Genomic DNA, 20,692 nt, shown 5'->3' on the forward strand with positions numbered 1-20,692 from the left:
CCGCCGACCTGTTGGAGTGGAAGCGGCGCAGCGGGTCGGTGCGGTGGCAGGACGAGAGCTGGCAGCCGAAGTCGCTGACGTCCAGGCAGCCCTCCTCGCTCAGGCTCCAGCTGCCGCCGCGCGGCGGGTGCTGGTGCGAGAGGAGCGGGCACGGCTCGTCGGGGGCCAGGAACTTCTCGTACGGCTCCTCGGTCATGGCGGCGGCGGGAGAAGGAGCGGGGGGATCGCCTCACGCTCCGAGCGGCCGAGCCGCTGGCGCCGCCATGGAGGGAGCGGGGCAGGAGGCGGCGGGCTCCTTCCGGTGGCGGCTGCGCCCCCTGCCGCGGCGGAGGCCCCCTCACGGGGCGGCGCTGCCATGGCGGCGGTGGCGGCGGGTAAGGCGGCGGGCGCGGCCCACGCTCACGGCGAGGGACGCGGCGGCGGCGGCGGCTTCCTGGGGCCGCGGGTGCCCGCTGAGGTGGAGGCGATGGCGCGGGGCGTGCAGGAGGTGGGCCACGAGACCTTCCGCCGCCTCCTCAGAGGTACGGCCGGGCCGGGGGGGACCGCAGCTCTCCTGCTGCTGTCCCTGCCAAGTAATCGCGGGCTGATCGGAAAAGCTGACGGGAGCAAGAGAACGGGCTTGTTGGGGCTTGCTGAGGGGAGAGCAGCGGCTGCAGGCTGCACGGCGTGGTGCGGGGCTGCGACCCCTCTGTGCACGTTCCTTCTGCTAACTTTCGGGCTTTTTCATCATTTGAGTCAATAAAGGGCTCAACACGTGGTAGTTTTCTTTTAAAAAGATTTGTCTCTAAAAAGCGTTGCTGCGCCGTGTAAGCAAAGGAAATCCTGGATGCAGGAAACCCTGGATGCTCCCTATAACAACATAAAGCAGTAAAGCTACACATAGGCAGGGGCATTTGGGACAAAAGTAAATACAGATGTGGAACCGTATTTGCTGTCCAGTGCGGGGAGGATGGAGGCCGAAATAGATGCTAGGAAACCTGACCGTCCCCTAAGCCCCGGCGTGGGTTTCAGCCAATTGTCACCCCCCTGAGGTGTGCAGTGAATGCTTCCTACCCTAGGGGGAGCACACAGCCCTTCAAAACCGAAGCTAGGGCGTGTACACGTTGCCGTACAGATTGACCAAAGTGCCCGGAGATGGGCTCCCAGGGCACTGCAGAGCTGGCAGAAGCATCCACGCGTCTTCTGCTGTCGCTGGGCTGTGATGCACAGCTTGCAGGACACAGCAGTGTTCCCTTTGAAGGATGGGTAGTGTATGAAGACATGACGGATTTCAGCAATGTCCACATTGCTCTGGCACTCGCACCAAGTTGTCTTTCTGAGGCTGTTGGAGTCACTTTTATCACTGAATAATAACTAATATAAAAAAAATAAATGCTGTTTCATATGCCCACTCATTTAAAGACACAAAAACTGCATATACCAGTATCTGTAGGTAATCCAGTATTGTAGGCAGTGCTAAACTGCAAGTTTGTGACCGCAGGCATCCTGTAGGAGCAAGTGACTCTCAGCAGAGAGACTCCATTGGGACGAAGTGCTCTGCGCATGATCTAGTGAACAGGCCTCAGTGGTGATCTGTGTTTGGTTTTTCCGGTGAATTGAATCTTCTTCCTTTTTTTCAAAGGCAGTTCCTTTGTCTTAGAGCAGAGCCTTTTCCAGACAGTGTGGAAAGCTTGGTGCTAGCACCTTGTCCATCCTGGCTAATCACTGCGAAGTCTGCGCTGCAGATCGTGCCATACACATTCAGCCAGCCACATGAGTGATCCAAGACTCATCACTGAATTTGATGTGCATGTAAGAATGTGAAAAGCAAATAAAATTTGTCCAGAATAAGAAGACAGCAGTCAGTGGAAGCCACCCAATATCAAAAGGAAGGCTGATAGTTTAAAACTTTTTTTTAACCATATTATTAAACTACTCTCTTAGTCTTGGCTTTTGGTAAGACTTGCTGGCCATTTTTAACTTTCTATGTTTTATTCACAGCACTAAATATGGCACATTATAAAAGACTACTCTAATTCCTCGATCCTGCAATGGGATTGTGTCAGCAATCTTTTTTTTAATCCACCGTGGGGCTTCCTGTGGCTCCAGCAGTCCTTCAAGACTGATCAGAGTGCAGGACAGAGGCTGACATGACAACAGAAATTTGTTGTTTGTATAAGCCAATTTGTATACGGAAAAACAATGAATAACTGAGTGCTGAAGACTGAGGTAAACCCACAGCAGTTTCAAGTGTGTAATATTGCTCTGTGTGTTAACAGTCATTTCCTTCAAAGCTTGTATTAATCGGCAGTTGTGTGAACTATAAGACTCGAAGGTTTAGTTTTGCGTTCTTGCTCATTTAATCCTTAGTCTTTGCTGATATTGCAGGACAAATTGTGTGAGATGTTGGAGAACAGTGTTGAACTGTTTACTCGCTAGTGCTTTCTTCGGTATCAGAACTGTTAAGCTGTAAGCAGACTGGATGTGAACAATGTTGATGATAGAAGCTCATATCAGATTTGAACTCATGAGCAATGAACTTTTTTTTTCCATTATCCCATTGGAACCAAATTCCACAGTGAAATCATCTCCAATTTTAAAATGCAAAGGCTCAGTATGTTAAAGTTCTCTTGGTAAAGCGTTGCGAGACTGACCTTTGGTGGAGGATGATCAGATGTATTTACAGTTTGAGAGTTTGATACCAGGAAAAATGTCAGCACGCTGAGTCAAGTACAATCATAGATGTGCTTGTGTTAATGTTTGCGATCTCTGGGGCTTCCTCTTTCTAAAGGGATCTTGCATTGCTTTCTTATTCACAGTCACTGTTAATGCATTGGAAGGAAAAGACTGCAAAGAATCTGTCAAGCTGATTGCAGAAAGTACTAGTCTCTCAGAAGAGCAGCTTGCTTTCCTCATTTCTGGCATGTATACCCTTCTCCGAGAAGCTCTGAGACTCCCCTTATCGACTTTCAAACAAGAAGTAAGTTCTGGGCCTCAATAAGTTGAAGTTGTATGAATTACTGTCTAAGCCCTGTTTGCCAGAGCGGGGAGCTCCACACAGAAGTGTTGATCCAAGTTAGAGCAGTCAAAAGAAACTGCTAGAAATGTAGAAGTTATTATTTTTCTTGTTGTGTAGATTTACAGAAAAAAATTATTTAGGCTCTGGGAAAGAGATTCTTCTATCTTTCTCTGCTGCAGCATCTGGTTTACTGTGCATGTTTATTTTCACTCTTAAATTAAAACCCCAAAAGAAACCACTGCAAAATGTCATTTCACTGGCATTGACTCTCTCTCCTACCCTGTGTGTTCACACATTTTGTTTACACTTACAGACAAATATGAGAAATTGTCTGTCTTCGTAATTCTGCTGTAGAGGAAGGTGTGCGCTATGGCCAGAACAACATAGTGGGAACTGGGAGAAAGTGCTACTCCTGTTTAAGCTATGGGTGTTCTTTGTAAATATGCATATACCTGCTGTGGTCCCAACCTCTATTCCTTCTTCATAGCTATTTTCTTCGCTTTTTTGTTACCTTACCTTACACTTTTTCTTTTCTCATTTTATTTTTATGCGGATGAGCCACTCCTGACACCTCTCTCTAGTTTAAGAGATTGTTTTCATAACTCAACATTTGCAGGAAACCTAGTGAAAGTATGCTTTTAATATGTAGAGCATATCTTTTGCCACTTCTTTCCTGTTGTCATAGTTTAAACAAGTTACTGCAAAGCACGCATGGGAATAAGGTCACATAACTATTCTAAAGAAAAAAATATGTTCTGGATAGCTACGTAAAAGAATGGTAGGGATGCTGCTTTAAAAAATAAAGCTTTCCAAGAGATTTAGGCCTTTAAAATTAATTTCTCACAACTTAATTGAACACTTTTGGAAATTCTTCTCAAAATGTAATCTGTCATTTCAAAACTACTGGCACTTGAGACAAAACTTTTGGGTGAGAAATACCAAGCAAGTAACTAATATTAATTCAGTTGATAAGAAATCAGCTGTCATGACTACATCCTGTAAAATTTTACCTTCCTTGTCTTTCTAGGTTTTTAAGGAAGACCTAAAGGAGCTCAGGTATGCCTGTTTTTTCCATGTTTTTTTTTTTTTTTTCACAACTTTTATGTAACTGCTACCCTAAATCAACTTTTTTACACAACAAACTTGGTATAGAAATTACCTGTAAATAACACACAATACATCTGTTGCCAAATGTCACATGAAGCCAAAGGAAAAAAACAGGTGTTGTGTAAGACTTGATTTAGCACTGAGCATGAGCAGTAAATTTCACATGCTGGGGAGATTGGTCTAATTTAGCCTGTAATGTAGGTTATGCAAATGTGAGTGACCTTCTCTTTGCCATCCCCACCTTGCCCTGCAATATGTTTTAACGTGTTTGGTTAAGACAGCGATAACATTTCAGAAGCTAAGAAACTGCCCTACTTTTTTTTCTTCGTTGAAAGGCCAATGATATAACCCTCATGAAATCCTACCACCTTGTTCAGCTATGATCTCTCCTTCCAATTACCCCTCAAAGCATAACATTTGTTACAGTGACTACAGAGTCTGTTCGGAGTATCTCTGAATAGAAGTACATATCCTAAAAACCAGACATCAGATACTAATAATCTTTATAGGGTTTTCCCCGATTTCCCTATCCAGTGGTAACAAGAGAATAACAGCAGTTGATGTTTTCATCTATAGAGAAACTTGTGCACCAAGGCCCAAATGTTTTAAAATGTTAACTTCCTGCAATTCTTTGCATTCTGATCGCTACCTAGGAGATACAGCTATGTTTCTAATTCTTTCTTTTCTCCTTATTTGTCCATTATCTTGCAAATCAGCTTCCTCCTCAGACTCTGTTCTGCAGAATCATAAGCGTAAGTTGCTTTATGAGCAACTTAAGGTTGTAAAAATTTGATGGATGTAATCAGTGTCTAATTGGTGAGAGATGTAATTGAGGCCATGGTGAAAGGTGCCTTGCTTGTTGATATAATTTTGTCTGCAGCTCAGTGCTAGAGTCTGTCCTTTCGTCTTGTGAGCTGAAATGCAAGCTGCTTCCTCTGGTATGTTACAGAGTTCACACCCAGGTTAAAGTAGGTCAGTAAGAAACTGATGACTTTCTTTTGACCCAGTGGGAGTTGGTGTATTCTGAGGTGCACACAGAATGCATTCAGTGTGGTTAAGGAATAATGAAGAACTCTAAAATCTCTGTGCTGAGTTCTTTGGGGGTGGGTGAATATTCTTCTACTGAACAGTAGAGAAAGTAGGTAGGTATACAGGAGTGTCAGAAGTCACTGGCTGGGCTGGCTGTGTACAGTGTCCAGAAATACAGGCTCCCAGGCCACTGTCCTTGTCAGCTGACCACACTTTAATGCCTTACACTTTTGTATTTGTTTGCTTTTCTTACTTTATGGACTATTCATGGCCATATGAAGATGCTTTTTGGTCTGAATGATCTTTTCTTTCTTGTTATCTTGCTAAATCTTTTGTATTTTGTTGATCTGGTTAATGTGACTGACATAGCAACAATATTCAGGTAACTGTATTTGTGCTGCTTGCACTCACATGTTTTATGTGCTGCTCATTGTTGCTCATATGCTCCCATGATTCTCAGAGGTTATTTGGATTCTTCCAAACTTCTAACTCTGACATTCTTTTTTTCTTGTGAGTAGCTTTCCTCGCTTTGTGGATAAACTTTTAGAAGAGTAAATAGCTCATTCTACTCCCAAGTTATGGTACTTAGTAAATTTGTTAGCACCTTCGATTCCTATGGGAAATGTCATTTCCTATGTTTCCCAATGCAGTCGGGTCTGGTGGTGAAATACCTGCATGATTTAAGGCACCTACTAATTACATTGAGACATTTATCCTTCTGCATTGACTCCTGTGGGTCATCCTGTGATCATGTGCACAAAGAACACGTGTAATCAGTTGAACAGCAATGTCTTGGCATTATTGGTACCAAGTGTTTGGACAGGTATTTTGCATTTTAAGGCAGAAATTTTGCTTTTTTCCTTTTTTTTTCCTTGGTCATATCCTTTTAAGAGGATTGAGATCTTAGCCAGGTTACCTGTTTTAACTTCTCATGCATTCTGTTTTGTTCCTTTCAGTGTTCCTGTTCAGTTTCTGTTTTGTTCCTTTCAGTGAAGCTGAAGATTGGCCTAGTTCCATGCACATAAAGTCTTGTAATTCTCAATTTCCTGGTGATGCAGCTGGTCTTGGCTTCTAGTTTTGTCGGAGACTGAGGCTGGGAGACATGCCCACTTGTGATTAATTAGATCTGTGCTACTGGTTTCACAGGGTTGTCATCCCATATCCCATATTTTTTTGGCTTGACTGGCTGGCTCAGTCAGTGAGAATAAAAATCACACTAAATTGTGGGTGCTATTTTCTCCTTCCCTTCTATATTTTTGATATAATTTGGTAATTTTGATATAATTTGGTAATTTTGAAATATTTGATATATATTTCTCCTTCCCTTCTATATATTTGATATATATATTCGTGTGTATATATATATATTCTATATATTTGATGTATATTTGATAACTTTATGGCTCAGGCCAGTAACGTGGGATTGAGACATCCTTCCACCTTCTTCCTTGCCCTTTGAGTCCCATCCTCAGAATGTTTCTTTGAAAACTGCTTACCACCTGTAGCTCAGGCCTGAGCTGTGCCATGTTCTGTGTCTGATCTGCTTAGTGTGTGACTGGTCTAGTGCAAGCTGCTTGAGCCAGGAACAGAATTTGCAGCAAAATCACTAACTGCATAGCAAAAATAATGCAAGCTCAAAGGTAGCGTTAATGCTTCTATTTTAGTAACATGTGCTCTTACATTCAAGTGTTGTGATAGTTATCATAATAATCATATTACAACCCCCTTTCTCCAGCTATTCCACTACATACGGAGGCTATTTGGTCATCATCAGCATGGATTAATGATACGTTTGCACAGATAGTATAGGTAATGTTTGCAGAAGTTGTCTTGTCTCTTCTGTTCTGAAAGACACCTGCAGCTGAAAATCACTGTCTAGTCCCTCCTCCTCAATTTCCAGTTTGCCTCAGATAACTAGCTTACTAATACTACTACACGCAGTTTTATCCAAGTACCATTTAAAAACATGTTTTAACCCCACTTCTTCCTTTAAGGATTCAAACTCTAATAACTGCCATTTCATTTTCCCACTGTGTGAGTTGATGAGTTGATTTTTTTCCCATCGTTAGACACTATAAACCCTTTAGGACAGGTAACTTCTTTGTTTGCTTTGATTGTCTTTGATAGACTGCTGTGTATCTCAAGGGACTGGTGAGTAATGTCTCAGGGCACTGATTCATGTTGAATGTTGGATTTAAGTGTGGCAGCTGGAGCGGTTACTTCTTCCACTTGTTCAACTTGCTTCACTGTAGGAGGTTACTGTCCCTGTGGCAAAGGCAGCTGAATGGATAGTGTTTGCTCTGCAGTCTTTGCAGTTCATGGCCTGATACATTGAACTGAAAATCAACAGCAGCTTGTTTGTAAAGCAGCAGCAGCATCAGGGGAATGGTGAAGTAGTGGAGAGGCAAAAGGCAGATGGAGTGTGAATTATTGTATTCAACTTATTCTCGTAGTCCCAATAAATTTATGCTTGTCTTCCCCATGTTAAATATACTCCTTTTGTAAGTACTCTTAGCTACAAGGACCCCTGTTTTTACTTTCGAGTAAGCAAGTAATTCTGTCTTGTTTCCATTATACTTCAAGGTGAAAATGAAATGAAATGTTTAGGTTTGGGATTTCTTAAAGCATTCCTTGATGGTCTGCCTTCTGCACTTGTCAGAGCGATCAGCAAAACTTTTCTTTAGTGAGAAAAGTTAGGCAAATACGGGGTTCTTTTGAAACTCACTGTTACAATTTTTTGTAGGACAGGAGGATGCAGTACAGCTTTTAGGGTTCTTTTAAAAACAGTGGCTGTTATTCCGAGAGCCTAGACTGAATCAATACTGAAGTGCTTACGTAAGAGCTGATGGCAATTTTAAGCAATGGAAGATGGAAAATGTTGACACTGTATTTGTGTTCTGCAATAGTTATTTTGTAGCTAAGCCCATTTATTTGTGGTTACAAAACACTTAACTGTTCTGTATTGCTGTTTTCTTTAAGGATACCAGAAGATTTCATCACGGACTTTTCCAGTATTGTCTTTGGTAACAGGTTAGTATTTTCATGTATCATGCATTGTGCAACCCTGCTGGCTGACCAAGTCACAGACCTACTGAAGAAACAGCAAAATTCTCTAAATGCATGAGAACAAGATTTGCCCCATTATTTTGATTCAGTATAAACTGTCCATCATGTGTAGCAGTAAATAGCTTTCATAGCATTTTTCAATTTTTTCTGTGATCATTGCCAGTCAATTTTTGTAATATTCTATATCCTCTGTAAGGTGCATCAATACCTACAGATGAAAAGTGCAATGCAGAATTAAGTGTTTTTATCATCATTATCATTGCAAGTTAGAGCAAAAGTGAAAGACTTGCCTTGTTGACAGGAAAGCTACACACAGCCTTTTACATGCTGTGGCTTGTGGAAGCTTTCTCAGATAGCATTTAATCAAGTGATAACGTACAGCTGAATTCATACTGGGTGCCTTGATGATACATATGAGGTAGCAACTGCTCTGCTAGCTGTTATTCATTCACCAAGCAATATACCTCATTAGCTCCAGAGGGTGTACTAATCAAAAAGTTTTTTAAAAGGCTTTCTCTGCTGTTCCTTTTAGGACTTCCTTTTTTTTTTTTTCTGTATGGTTCTCTACTCAAACATATCTTTCTCCTTCTATATGTGGAAACTGCTTCATCTCCTTGCATATGCAAAGCTTTCCTCCTTGAGCGGTGAGGTCACTCAGCACATAGCATCACTGACCTAGAGCTGCTTCACATATTCTGCACAGAATACTGATAGTTTTAGTTGTGGGATTTCAGTTAGCCTTGCAAGGGTCTGAATGCTGCTACCAAAATTCAAAATATTTTTAATTTCCTTGCTTAAGATCTTGGCTTAAAAGTTATGGTTCTTGGAGTAAAAATAAATTCAGCATTCTCATCTTTTCTCTGCTATTCCGTTTGAATTATAGGTGTTAAAGAATGCAAAATTCATGGTTGCAAAGTGGAAATATTGTTTGCAGTGGAGAAAAGATAAATTTAGATGTCATTTGAAGCATGCATGATTGTCTGTTTTCTACTATGAAATCACGATGCTGGAAAAATTAGCTTTTTCTCATTTCAAAAGCTGTGATTATCCAGTACAATCTTGCTCTGTGTTTTGAGACCAGAGAAGAGCACCTTGGATTTGATTTCTAGACAGATCTGCTTTTATCATCTTAAATGTAGCACTGAATCATACATATGCTTATTGAGTTGTAAATACATATGATTGTGATGGTAAGAGAAGGATCAGCATCTGATCAAAAATTCAGCATGAGCTAGGTAACCCAGAAAAATCAATTTCAGAGGTTTTTAATACTTTTCCTGGCATCTTATCCTATTTTTGCCATTTTGTTCATTAAACAACTCTGAAGTGCTAGAAATTTAACATTCTTAATTCTGTGTCCCCATAGTTCCATCAAACTATATAGACTGAAAGGGAAGATAAACTTGGCACTTTGATGCCATGAAAGAACTGCATGAAATTAAAACTTTTTTTTCAAGGGAAAACGTAGCCATAATTTGTCCTTCTTTGAATATTTATAATAAATGTACTGCACTTTTTTTTAATAGAGTAGCTTTAGTTTCTACCAGGAGTGGGCATTCTGCATGCCATCTGACAGTGTTTGACACATACCAGTTTATACTCTTCTCCCTGTTCAGTGGCCTGCTAGGCTACGTTGTTACCTGCATCTGAAACCATCCTAAATTTTTCTTCAGTTTTGATACTGTTAGGTCTGTTGCTGCTCCAAATTCTCTAATGTTCCCTCTTCGATTGCTCTAGAGCGTCCTTTGGCAGGTGACGTTCTTGTCAGCAGGTATATCAGCCTTCCCAAGTGTAATTTGGATGTTCTCTAATTGATCCATATTGCTTTACTCTTTCTAACTTCTGTCTTATGCACTATGTGCTGACAGTATATTGCAGCTGTTGGCACAGAGAGTTTCTGAAATGTAATTATATTTCTTTGGTGTTGGATACGAGGTCCATTGAGTATCTTCTGCTCCATTTTGCTCTTCCTTTTAGAAACCGATGGCTTGATGTAGGGCCTATACAATTTCTGTATGTATGCTGGCCACTATGCGCATTCTGTCATCCTTACAGGATTCTTTCAGTTCAGTTGTGATCCTGTCCAAGCTGGAAAGGTGCTGACAGAAGCTGAAACAGAGCTATAAAAGCTGCGACTCTTTCTGAGGGAATGGTATTGAAGTACAGTCCAGTTTAGCCACAGAATTGACATATTTTAACAATATTGAGAAATTTCATCTCTGTCTGGACATCGCTGATCTTTCCCATCACCGCTAACTAGAACACCTTCCTGTTATCCCTGCTCGTTCTTTGCCCAAAATGCCTGTGTTGCACTGAATGGACTGTCCTCCATTGAAGGGAGTTAGCATGTCTTAAGGAAGCGGCAGCAGTCTGTCTATTTTTAGGCAGTCCCCAAATTAAGCAATACTCTGGCAGCAACTCACCACTGAGAGAAAGGCCTGTTCTTATTGTCTAATCCTGCTAATGACCATTCCAGACTGGCTCCTGACGGTTGCACCCAGTTGTGGTGACCTATTTCTAGTAGTAGTACAGTGAGTAAGGACCAGCTGATCTCTTTTCTCTGCTCGTTACTTTGCCATACTATTAGGGATGTGTGTCACTTCTGCCCAGCACTCCCCAAAAAAAGGATAAATTCTTTCTTATAGTGCTTTTGCAACATGCAAGAGTATTGAAGGATTTTAGCCTGTCTGTGTTTTGTACCTTATCAAATCACTAATCTTTCTTGGCAGTTTCTAAAGGCACCAGCTAATTTGCGCACAAGAGGCTGAGTAGGGATGTTAGACTATCATTCCTACAGTCCTTGGTTTGTTCAGAGAGGATTCCTTTCTGATGTAAAGACTGTAATTAGATTATGTCTAGCACCATGGATAAAGGATGTAACATTTCTTATCCTGCCCTTAGTAGGAGTAGCTTTGAAATGTACTGTAAATAACTGCCAGAGACATGGGATGCTTAACCAAAAAAAAAAGCAAAGAAAAAAATAAACCTATTTGGTAAGTAACACACAGGTCCAGACTAGCTCCCTAAAGGACCAGTGGAGTGATCTCAATCTGAAGGTATTTCTCTATGCATAGCTAAAAACGGATGGTTATGTCTTTGTATCAGATTTGGCTTGTTTACTTACCCAGAGCTTAAGATGCTATTAAAATTTTAAAGACTATCAACCATCTGAAGTTTAATCAATGTCAACTGTATTTCCTCCCAGAAATAAACTGAGGCTTAATGAGCCTGATTCTTCCTGCAATGAGTAATAAAGGCAGGCTGGGCTTTCTTAAACACTAGTCTAGACAAAAGTCATGAAGGTGGTGCTGGGGCTGGCAGTGAACATCACATGAGGAATTTGGAATTTGTAAAGCATCCTGGATTAGTAAGAACCACTGTATGGTTTTATTTTTAAGGTATGCTTCAGAGTACACACTAATATCATCATATTTAAAGCACTGCTGCTAGCTAATGCTAGATGCTTTCTGCTGAAGGAGCACAGTGAGCTTATTCCAACTTTCTGGCTTGAGGCATCTGTCTTCTGTTTCTGCTGGATTTGCATGAAGATTTATTTCCAGATCCCTTTCCATACCCCTTAGAGTTGCATTAGAATTGAAATAATAGATATGCCAGCCACCATGATGACTCTTCCTAAACTCTATAATGACCTGAGTTTACTGGAATTACACAGAGTAGCTTTGTCTGTCTCTCTCTCTTTTTTTTTTTTTTTAAAAAAAAAAAAAACCAGTGACGATATTTAAGCACAGGAAAATGGGTACTCTGAGCACAGCCATCTCAAATACACAAAACCTCCACCCATTCAAACCTCTTGGGACACCCGTGCAGGTTACTGAGCACTGGAACAGGTTGCCCAGAGAGGTTGTGGATTCTCCCTCCTTGGAGATACTCAAAATCTGTCTGAATGTGGTTCTGACCAACCCGCTGTAGGTAGTTCTGCTTGAGCAGGGGGTTAGACCAGATGACCTCCAGAGGTCCCTTCCAACCTCAACCACTCTGTGCTATCTCTCTACATGAGTATATATGGACAAGAGAAACAAGCTCCAGACAGGTTTGTTCTGGGGAGTCTTATTTTACTTTCAGATGTATTGTTGCTTTTATGAATTTGCATTGCAGTCTCCTGTTTCTGATTTACTCTGTAGGCGTCCTGTTTCTGAAGGCACAGCTCTGATGCAAGGAAGTAGGCTGCCAAATGTCCAGGACTTCAAGTGGAGAGTGGATGTAGCTATATCCACAAGGTAAAAAAGAGAACTCTGCATGACCACAGAAAAGATTCATCCAAGGTTAAACTGACTTCTTGTGCTGCTTAAAATGTTAATGGTGTTAAAATGTATCTTGCTGTTAGGGATTTGCATGTAGCATTAAATGGCAAGATAAGGAGGGAATGTTTTGACCAGTGTATAAGTCAGTTTATATACAAAAGGGTATTGCTATTATGTGGACTTGTCAACATGCTGCTGTCTCTACCTTCTACTAATATTTTTTGATGCTGCATATTTGTTATGAGCTCTAAAACTTGTGTGCTAGAAACATTTAACTCCAAGTTTGAGTCTCTGTTTCAATATTTTAAAACTTGATGGAGCTGATAAAACTCCACAGGTCCTCACTGATGATGGAAGCAGTTAGATGGATTGAGCCTCAAGCAGCCAGCCAAGCTCTCAGTTGCGCTGGAGTATGGGACGGAAATTGTCTCTTCAGTTCTCAAGTAGACTATCATTTGTGTGTAGCACACGTTAAATAAAAGGACTTTCCATAACTCTTGAGTCTGCTGTAGATTCGACAGAGAGGCTTCAGAACAGCAGCGTCACACTGCCATAGTTATGCAATTGGTCATCGATCTGCCTGCTAGTTCCTTTCACAAAACAGGAATAAAGGCCTCTGTGATCATCCTGTCGGTGCCTGCAGTGAACAGCTTCTTGCCATCTGCCACGGCATAGGCAGCTAGGGGATGGATCTTTGGCTAGAGCCAAAGAGTCTTTCTGAAACCAAGGAAAAAGGCTCTTAAGTGGAAATTGTGATGGCCACGAGCTGCTAGTTCAAGTGACTCTCAGGTGAGCAGTGCTGTAAGCCCCACACAGGTATCATGATGCAGAAAAATCTGCACCTATAAGAGAACAAAACGTACAGATAACAATCCTCAGGCACAATGCTTGCAAGCTGCAGGCAAATCCTGTGATTGCTTTCCAAACAACACAGGAGCAATGCATTATCCTTTTCTATTTTCCTTCCTCTTGTTTTCCTTTCCAGTCAATCTCCCCTTGGGAATTCTTGTTTATCATCCAGCAACAGCCTCTGTGAAGAGCCATGGCTCCTGGCTGTAATGCCTGTCAGTACCTGAGCAGGTTTTGGCAGGATCTGTTGATGGGAAGCTGCACAAGAATGACTCATTTCCCCTCTTTGGGTCATCAAGTAAAATAAAGAGCAACCCACAAATTTAGGATGGAGACTGGGAGAACTTAGTTCCCCAAATGAGACAACAATTGAAATTACAAAGGATTGGAAATGGTTAATGCAACATAGGAAAATGCACCAAAAAAAAGTGTGCATTAGTGCTAGCAGTACTTGGTCAGCTCTTATCCCTATCACAGTTCCACTAAACTGACAGTTATGTAAAATGAAAATGCTCCTAAGCTTGCCATTATTAAACTATTGACATTTTTTTGGTCTCAATACTGAGGCAAATTGGAGAGACGTCTGTGTTTATGAGTTTCCAACCAGCCAGGTACGTGACTCTGTAATAGAAATTACTCATGTGTTCTATGTAAAGCCTGTATGAACATCTTAAATTGTTAGCGTACAATGCTATACTCATCACGCTGCTGCTGTCTATTGTTGTAGTGCTAATAATGTAAATAATTTCAGTTCACTGGCCCGTGCACTTCAACCATCCATTTTAATGCTGATGAAGCTTTCAGATGGGACAGCTCATCGCTTTGAAGTAAGTCTGATTGCCACAATAAATAGAAAAGAAACCATTTAAAGTTCTTTTTAGAAAGTTGAATTACTATTTAAAACATTAAAGCTTTTGTAAACAATGCATTATCGTTGGTTGGTTTGTTCTTTCCTCCATGTTCAGTGTTACCACATACAACACAAACAAATGCCAGTTAAAAACATTTCGTACCTTGTTCCTACTCACATTTTGCTGCAAATTCATTTGGTAGAAGAATGTTATACAGAAAAGCACTGTTGCATAATACCTGGTTTGATTAAAAATTACAGTTTTGATATCAACTCTAACCTTCAGACCTGATGATGGCTTTGAGAGGAGAAAAATTACTGTGTAGTGTATATAATATATGATGCACTACTATACCTCCTACCTGGTGAAACATTCTCTTCTGTGGCAAAGGTAGTTTTGTTTTCTTCAGATCTTGCTGCTAGAAAGTGAAAAAACTTCTTTGCTTTTTACCTCAGAATTAGTCAGTGGCAGCATTTATGACACTGTACGTAATTGCTTGCCAGAAAATGGCATAAACCCTTCCATATTTTTAACCTTTGAAAAGGAACGCTATTTGTTCTATAAATAACGTGGTAGTGCATGCAGGATTTCAGTGCACAACAGGCGTTGTTACATTTGAACTCTAAAGATTTTGGCTTCAGTTCATGCATTAGTAGTAGTCTGGAGGAAGCACCAAAGCACAGAGGGCTGAAAGAGGTGGACTGGTTTCAGTGTTACGTTTCACCAGAAGACAGCTGTTGAGGAAGGCATAAATTCTGTGCTACATTGCAAAGTGTTGGGGTGTCACTTCACAGAAGATCAAATTCACTTCTCTGTGGATAGTCCTTCTCAGAGCAGCCTGTAGCCCTGACCGAGGTCTTCCGTGGAACTTAAGTGATGCCAGGGACTTCAGGTTAACTCTTTACAGCGTGGTGAATTTCACTTAAGAGAATAAAAACTAGCATGTACTCTTAGCTGTTTTGATTTGGGGCTTTGTTTCCTTTTAATGTCAAGTCTTGATGGTGTGATTCATGGGGTATTTTGGTTTGGGGAAATTTTGTTGTTGTTCTGGTTTGATTTTGTTGTTGTTTTGTTTGTTTAAGTCAACAGAAGACACAGTGCTGGAGCTATTCTGCAGTGGAGATGTGCTGCTGTGCCTGTCCAGTGCATGCAGAAGCACAGATATCTGATAGCAAATAGTATGCCTCCCTCTTAAAATCAGCATTTTGCTGCTGCTTAGACCTGAATACCAAAGATCTGTCTGTAAATAGGATTTCTGTATCTGATGAGCGGTCTTCCCAAAGTTAGTGACTTATTGAGGGTTTTGATTCAAGATACCATATGCAAGTAAACATAGTCCTTACCTCTTCAGTTTCCTTTCATTCCAACATGTACTGAATGTCCTGTTAACTAACAGGGCTTATGTAAGATGATAAGTCCAGAAGATAATTCCATTATGAACAAATTTAAAATGCACATGCTACTGGGAGAAGTTGCCCTGTTCGGTCTCCTGGCCTTTTTCTAAGCACACTAGTTTCTGATGATGAAGATTTTTAAAAAGCATTTCAAGTTTTGTGGTATATATGTCAAAAATGCATTTTATACATTCCTGATACATATGGGAATTGTTAATCAGATGCTGGATTCCTCTCACATAATTGATATCTGTGCTACAGTGGGTAGCACAGATAGGACTGAAGGACCCTGTGCCTTCAGTGTAGACAAAGTAGAGCAAATTAGCCAGTGCTCTGCAGAGCAGCCTGGGACTGTACCCATGTGAGCACATCTGTCCCCCCAGTCTGTGCCTGTGCTCAGATGTATTCTCAGAAGGCTCTTAAAAGCACTAAATAGACTTCCATCCATTTGGCTTGAAATGTTAAAGGAAAGTCCATTAGTCTTCTGTCTTCTCCCGCTCCTCCAAATGATGAATCTCATCCAATGAAATAAGGACCATGGGCACCATTGTTGCATGATCCGTAGAGAGCAGACATTGCCCTTCCGTAACCTGATTTTACCTCTTGGCCTTTGAAAAGCTGATCTCCTTAGCCTGGAAGCTTGTGCATAAACAAATGCCTGCTGTCCACTTGTCCAGTTAGTTTTGCAGCATTTACAATGCTGAATTGCAGCACATAGCTTTTGCTGTCTAAGGCTGTCTTCTTTTTGAAGATACTATCTCATTAGCTTCTTAATAGCCTAATTTATGAAACTGACCGCAAACTTACAGTCAATGTAGACAACCATAAGGCCTCTTCTGTGTTTGAGCAGTTAGTCACCATTAATCCTTTGTAAAACCACATTTTAACCAGGACTAGGTGGCAAGATAAGGAAACACACTGTTCAGTTTGAATGTAAAGCCGTTGTCTGTTCATTAGTTAAATAGTCTTTTTGTGGTAATATCCTCATAAGTGACACTATAATTCTTTTGACTCCTCTCTACCACCTCATGTCTTTATCATCTGATGCAAGTGTTAGCTGAGTTAATCTGGAACTCAAGGCCTCTTGTTTTGTATGTGCTATTTGCAAACTGAAGATATATCAAGACCCACGTAAAAGTACAGGCTCGAAGAATTTGTGTTTGAGACCTGTAAGCATCTTGGGAAGTCATGTTTATATAGTAGTTGCTTCAAGGAAGATTAAATCTAGTTTGATCTTCTATTCTCTGCTAGTTGGCACCCACAAAACCCCATCAGTTTGGCACATCAGGATAACAGGGAAGTTGAGTCTGAGATACAACACATCTGAAAACATCTAGTATAAAATCGGGGAGTTGCAACTACAACATAACTGGATTTTTATACCCAGAGCATTGCCTCACATACTTCTTGGAGCATTTCAAAAGGAAATTCACCCAAATAATCAGAATTATTATGGTTGTGAACATGCTGTAAACATAACTTTGCAGAGAGGGTGACAGAGAAGCACGTGTTTGTGTAGGTTAAATATTTTGAATTTAATTAATTACTTTGAAAATTTTAACCTCACAGTGTAAGAGGAATTTGATGGCAACAGTTCTTTCATTGACACTTCAGTCTAAAAAGTATATGGTCTGCTGTTCCCCTCTGGCTTTGACAGTAGTGGAGACTTGGGGCAGGTCCTTAGTTAACGAAGCAAATGATTTTTGTGCATGGCTTTCTGTGCTGCTTTATTACACTGATCCACTTCCATAAGTTGATGGTGAAGAGCTTTTTAATGACAAATTGCTCTTCCTTATGAAAAAAAAATCTCATCCACTAGTAGTCCTTGCCTGCTTTCAGCAAAGTGTATCAGTGCACAGTCTTCTTCGCTCTTGAGGTCGTTGCTGGATCCCTCTCTTGCTTGGAGGCTTGATTCCTTTCTCCTGCAAGTTTTTCAAGGAAAATATCTGGAATTTGTTGCTTGAGAATTCTGTAGACTACACAGTCTTCCAGATCTCTTTATCTTTCTGTCCAACCCATGACTCTTACTTCACCCCAGCAGCCATCTGTTGACATTCTTAAGTATTTCCTTTCTCACATCATATAGTATAGAAAATGTACTGTGTAGGTGTTATTTGATTTTTTTCCGCTCTTCTCCTCTTTATAAAAAGAGGAATTATAAAAGATGATTTATTTGAATTAACTTATTTTTATTAATCTCAAATCCTTTGTCTGAAGTTTTAAAAAAACTGCTGAGAGATTGGGCTGCTGCTGTGGAACGTTCGGTATCCATAGGCATGCCCTATACAAAGTTTCTAACCTGAATCATGTTTTCTGACCTAAGTGTTCTGTTTCAGGTGCCAGTTGCAAAGTTTCAGGAGCTGAGATACAATGTTGCCCTTATACTGAAGGAAATGAATGATTTGGAGAAAAGAAGCATATTGAAGATCCAGGACTGAACACTTCTAAATCGGGAGTTTACAGAACAGATCCGAAACCCTCAGTGAATTTTGTGAATGGTAAAGCAGAGGACCATCACCGCTTTGCCTGTCTGAAGTGCAATGTAGCATTTATGATGTCTGTTGTAAATATTTTTTCAATTCAAGTGTTAAAAGCACAAGCTCTTTTCTTAAGACTTAAAAACAAAAAATATATTGATGGAAAAAGTATAATCCTATTTGTGACCATTTTTGCATGATTCATCAAAACATTTTTAAATAACTGTCTTAATAGATGTAAGAACCATTTCTTCCTGATTATGATTCATCACTCTAATTATTTTTGAAAGCCTGCTCCCAGAAGCCCCATCAATGTGTATCAGAAGAAAGCCCTGCAATGTCTCAAATAAAAAAAATTAAAAAAAAAAAAGCAACCCACTGCTGTGCCGTAATACAACAAATGTGAAATTGATTGAGTTTGGCATAAGTAAAATTGCTGTCTGCCTTCTTGGTAAGTGACTCAGGTATAGGTACAGATATTTAAAAGCTAATTTGGAAGAAAATTGTAAGCCTGGGGACCAAGAAAGAAGTATGGATTGAACTTCTAAAACTAATTCCATGGAACTGAAGAAGTGGAAAGGTGCAATCCAAGTCTGCCAGGTTGACAAGTATGGGCTAAACAGTAGTAATCTCTAAGTGGGAATACATGCCTGCCTTAGCTCATGCATTTCCTATGTTCAATGTGAACTGAATCATCTGACTCATTACAGGGCAGAAACCTCTGGCCTGAGATGGTAGCAAACAGCAGAAGGCAGCAGCCTGGTAGACCACTACAGCTGATACACTCATTAGTAGTGCAAGTCAGACCACAGGATGAGGAGGCTGCATACAGCCACTGAGATGAAGGTGACAGGTATGAGGATATTCAAGCACCCAAGTCAAAAAAACTGTTAAGCACGGGCTGAAGGTTCTTTTGCCCCATGCGCAAAGCTTTGAGGAATTCTCTTAATTTGAAGCATATGTTTTAAGTCTCATTTAAACTCAAGGGACCACAAATATGACCCTAAGGGTTTTGCCAAGAAGGGATGCATTCCTGAATCAATGGCTGAAAGTTTTCCCCCAGGAGCAAAGACACGAAGGCTGAGCAATGGCCAAACACAGCAGAGCTGATGGTCCCTACAACTACAGGATCTATCTGACTGTCAAGAGGTAATTTAGAACACGTATGCTGCTACCAATGTTAAGCATTGGCTTACTCTAGCTGCTTGCTGGGTTTCTGTCTCAGTGGTGCCACCCCTACTTCTCCCTCCCGTGTTGTGTGATTGTAGAACTCATTTTTATCTCCCTCCTTCCTTGCAGAAAACTACTGAAATTAAAATTATGGATCTGGGAGGCCTTTTACACTTCAACAGGTGTTTGTGCAGGAAAGGATGAGTTGGTCTTGGATTTTAAGAATCACAACAGGCATAAGACTTTGGTGTCATACTTTTTAAGAGGAGACTTCTTTGGTGGCAGTCCATACCAATCTACAGACAGCTGAATAGCTGCAAGACAGAAAGCTTTTCAAACCTATGCATGAAAGTGTCCTGTAGTTTCAAATAATAACCTGGTCAGCCATGATTTTAAAAAGCTGCATGTTCTATTTGCTGTATTTGTAGGGGACCCATCAACTTATAGTACGGTTTGATCCATACTATTAACTATTGTGTTTAGCTCACAGCAAAGCAAATAAAAATGAATTAGCTTCTCTAACTTCAAGAGGACTGTATATTGCATTAATTTGATGTTTTCGTTTTGCTTTGTGAAGTTAGTTCATCTTACTGGAATTCCATTATCACAAAGTGTGAAACAAAACATATGTTCTTATGTTCCTTGTTACAACTTTTCCCTTTTAAATGTTTATCTTTACATGGTTTTGAGCTGGAAAGGTATCTCATCTGAGACCATTAGTGAAGCCTTTTATGACAAATGGAACACTGCATGGGTGTCTAACGTCTTCTGTTGCTCGAGACATTTTTCACTGGTGAGCACAGAAGAATCCATAAATATGCTTACCTTCTAGACAACATACTCATTCAGTGGTTCTCCTGTAACAGCAGTTGCATGCATTTGCCAGAAATGGAAAGGCTTCCTGACTGTTTTCTGCATGTTCTCTGGAAGGGCTGATGGACCTCTTAGTCTCAAGTTGCCACACATTAAGCATCGTGTTACTGTTATTGGTGGTTTACTGTGCACACTGACAGGAGCTTAAACACTTGGGGTTTTATTTCTTACTTGCAAAAGGAGTTCATTTGGGCTCTGCTTTTGACAGATAAGCCTTTCAGTAAAACAGTTCAGTTTTCACCAAAATGGCTAGTGGGAATGGCTGGTGGATAGTTCCTCAGTTTTGATAAAATGAGCCTTCCAATTGGTGAGTTATTTATTAAATATTTGTTTGACACTGAAATATCTTCTTGCTTCAGGATTAAAATACTCTGGAATATGAATTCCATTGAACTTGTGACTGTAATCTTTTCATTTCAATACAGAATAAAAGTAACCTTCTAAGAGTCTGTGTATGTCTGAACAGAACTGATTTTACCCAGCTCACTCTTGGTTTGGTTATGGTTAGAGACACAGTGCAAGTCCCTCTTTCTATATCACACAGTGAAAGATACATCTGGAATGGGATGCTCGCTTTTTGAGTCTCAAAGTCTTGTCAAGCCGATCACTAGTCAGT

The 20,692-nt window shown here is 40.6% G+C and overlaps 2 protein-coding genes across 5 annotated transcripts in view; one reads left to right on the plus strand and one right to left on the minus strand.

Annotated features, from left to right (window-relative positions):
• The window catches only part of FAM199X (family with sequence similarity 199, X-linked), a 65,605-nt gene that overhangs the window by 11,627 nt on the left and 33,286 nt on the right, over window positions 1-20,692 (minus strand). The window contains exon 1 of one of the 4 annotated variants that reach the window (XM_040572249.1): window positions 9-322. The exons of the other annotated variants lie outside the window; for them this stretch is intronic. Coding sequence (XP_040428183.1) covers window positions 9-196 — 188 coding nt within the window. The 5' untranslated portion in view covers window positions 197-322. Of the gene's footprint in view, window positions 1-8; window positions 323-20,692 lie in introns of those variants that run through there. 4 annotated transcript variants of the gene reach the window in all.
• COMMD5 (COMM domain containing 5) lies at window positions 318-20,512 on the plus strand. Its single transcript, XM_040572253.1, has 7 exons — window positions 318-521; window positions 2,799-2,959; window positions 4,026-4,054; window positions 8,114-8,164; window positions 12,343-12,438; window positions 14,063-14,138; window positions 17,893-20,512. The coding sequence occupies exons 1-7, from the start codon at window positions 356-358 to the stop codon at window positions 17,992-17,994; spliced, it is 681 nt and encodes a 226-aa protein (XP_040428187.1). The 5' UTR covers window positions 318-355; the 3' UTR covers window positions 17,995-20,512.

Source organism: Cygnus olor, chromosome 13 (genome assembly GCF_009769625.2).
Source record: "Cygnus olor isolate bCygOlo1 chromosome 13, bCygOlo1.pri.v2, whole genome shotgun sequence".
Classification (NCBI taxonomy): Eukaryota; Metazoa; Chordata; class Aves; order Anseriformes; family Anatidae; genus Cygnus; species Cygnus olor.

Bases quoted from the DNA above. Each gene is read 5' to 3' on its own strand.
- COMMD5 (XM_040572253.1), top strand. From the start codon at position 356: ATGGCGGCGGTGGCGGCGGGTAAGGCGGCGGGCGCGGCCCACGCTCAC. The intron at 2,960-4,025 runs GTAAGTTCTGGG...TTGTCTTTCTAG, and splicing joins TATCGACTTTCAAACAAGAA to GTTTTTAAGGAAGACCTAAA. The intron at 12,439-14,062 runs GTAAAAAAGAGA...AAATAATTTCAG, and splicing joins GATGTAGCTATATCCACAAG to TTCACTGGCCCGTGCACTTC.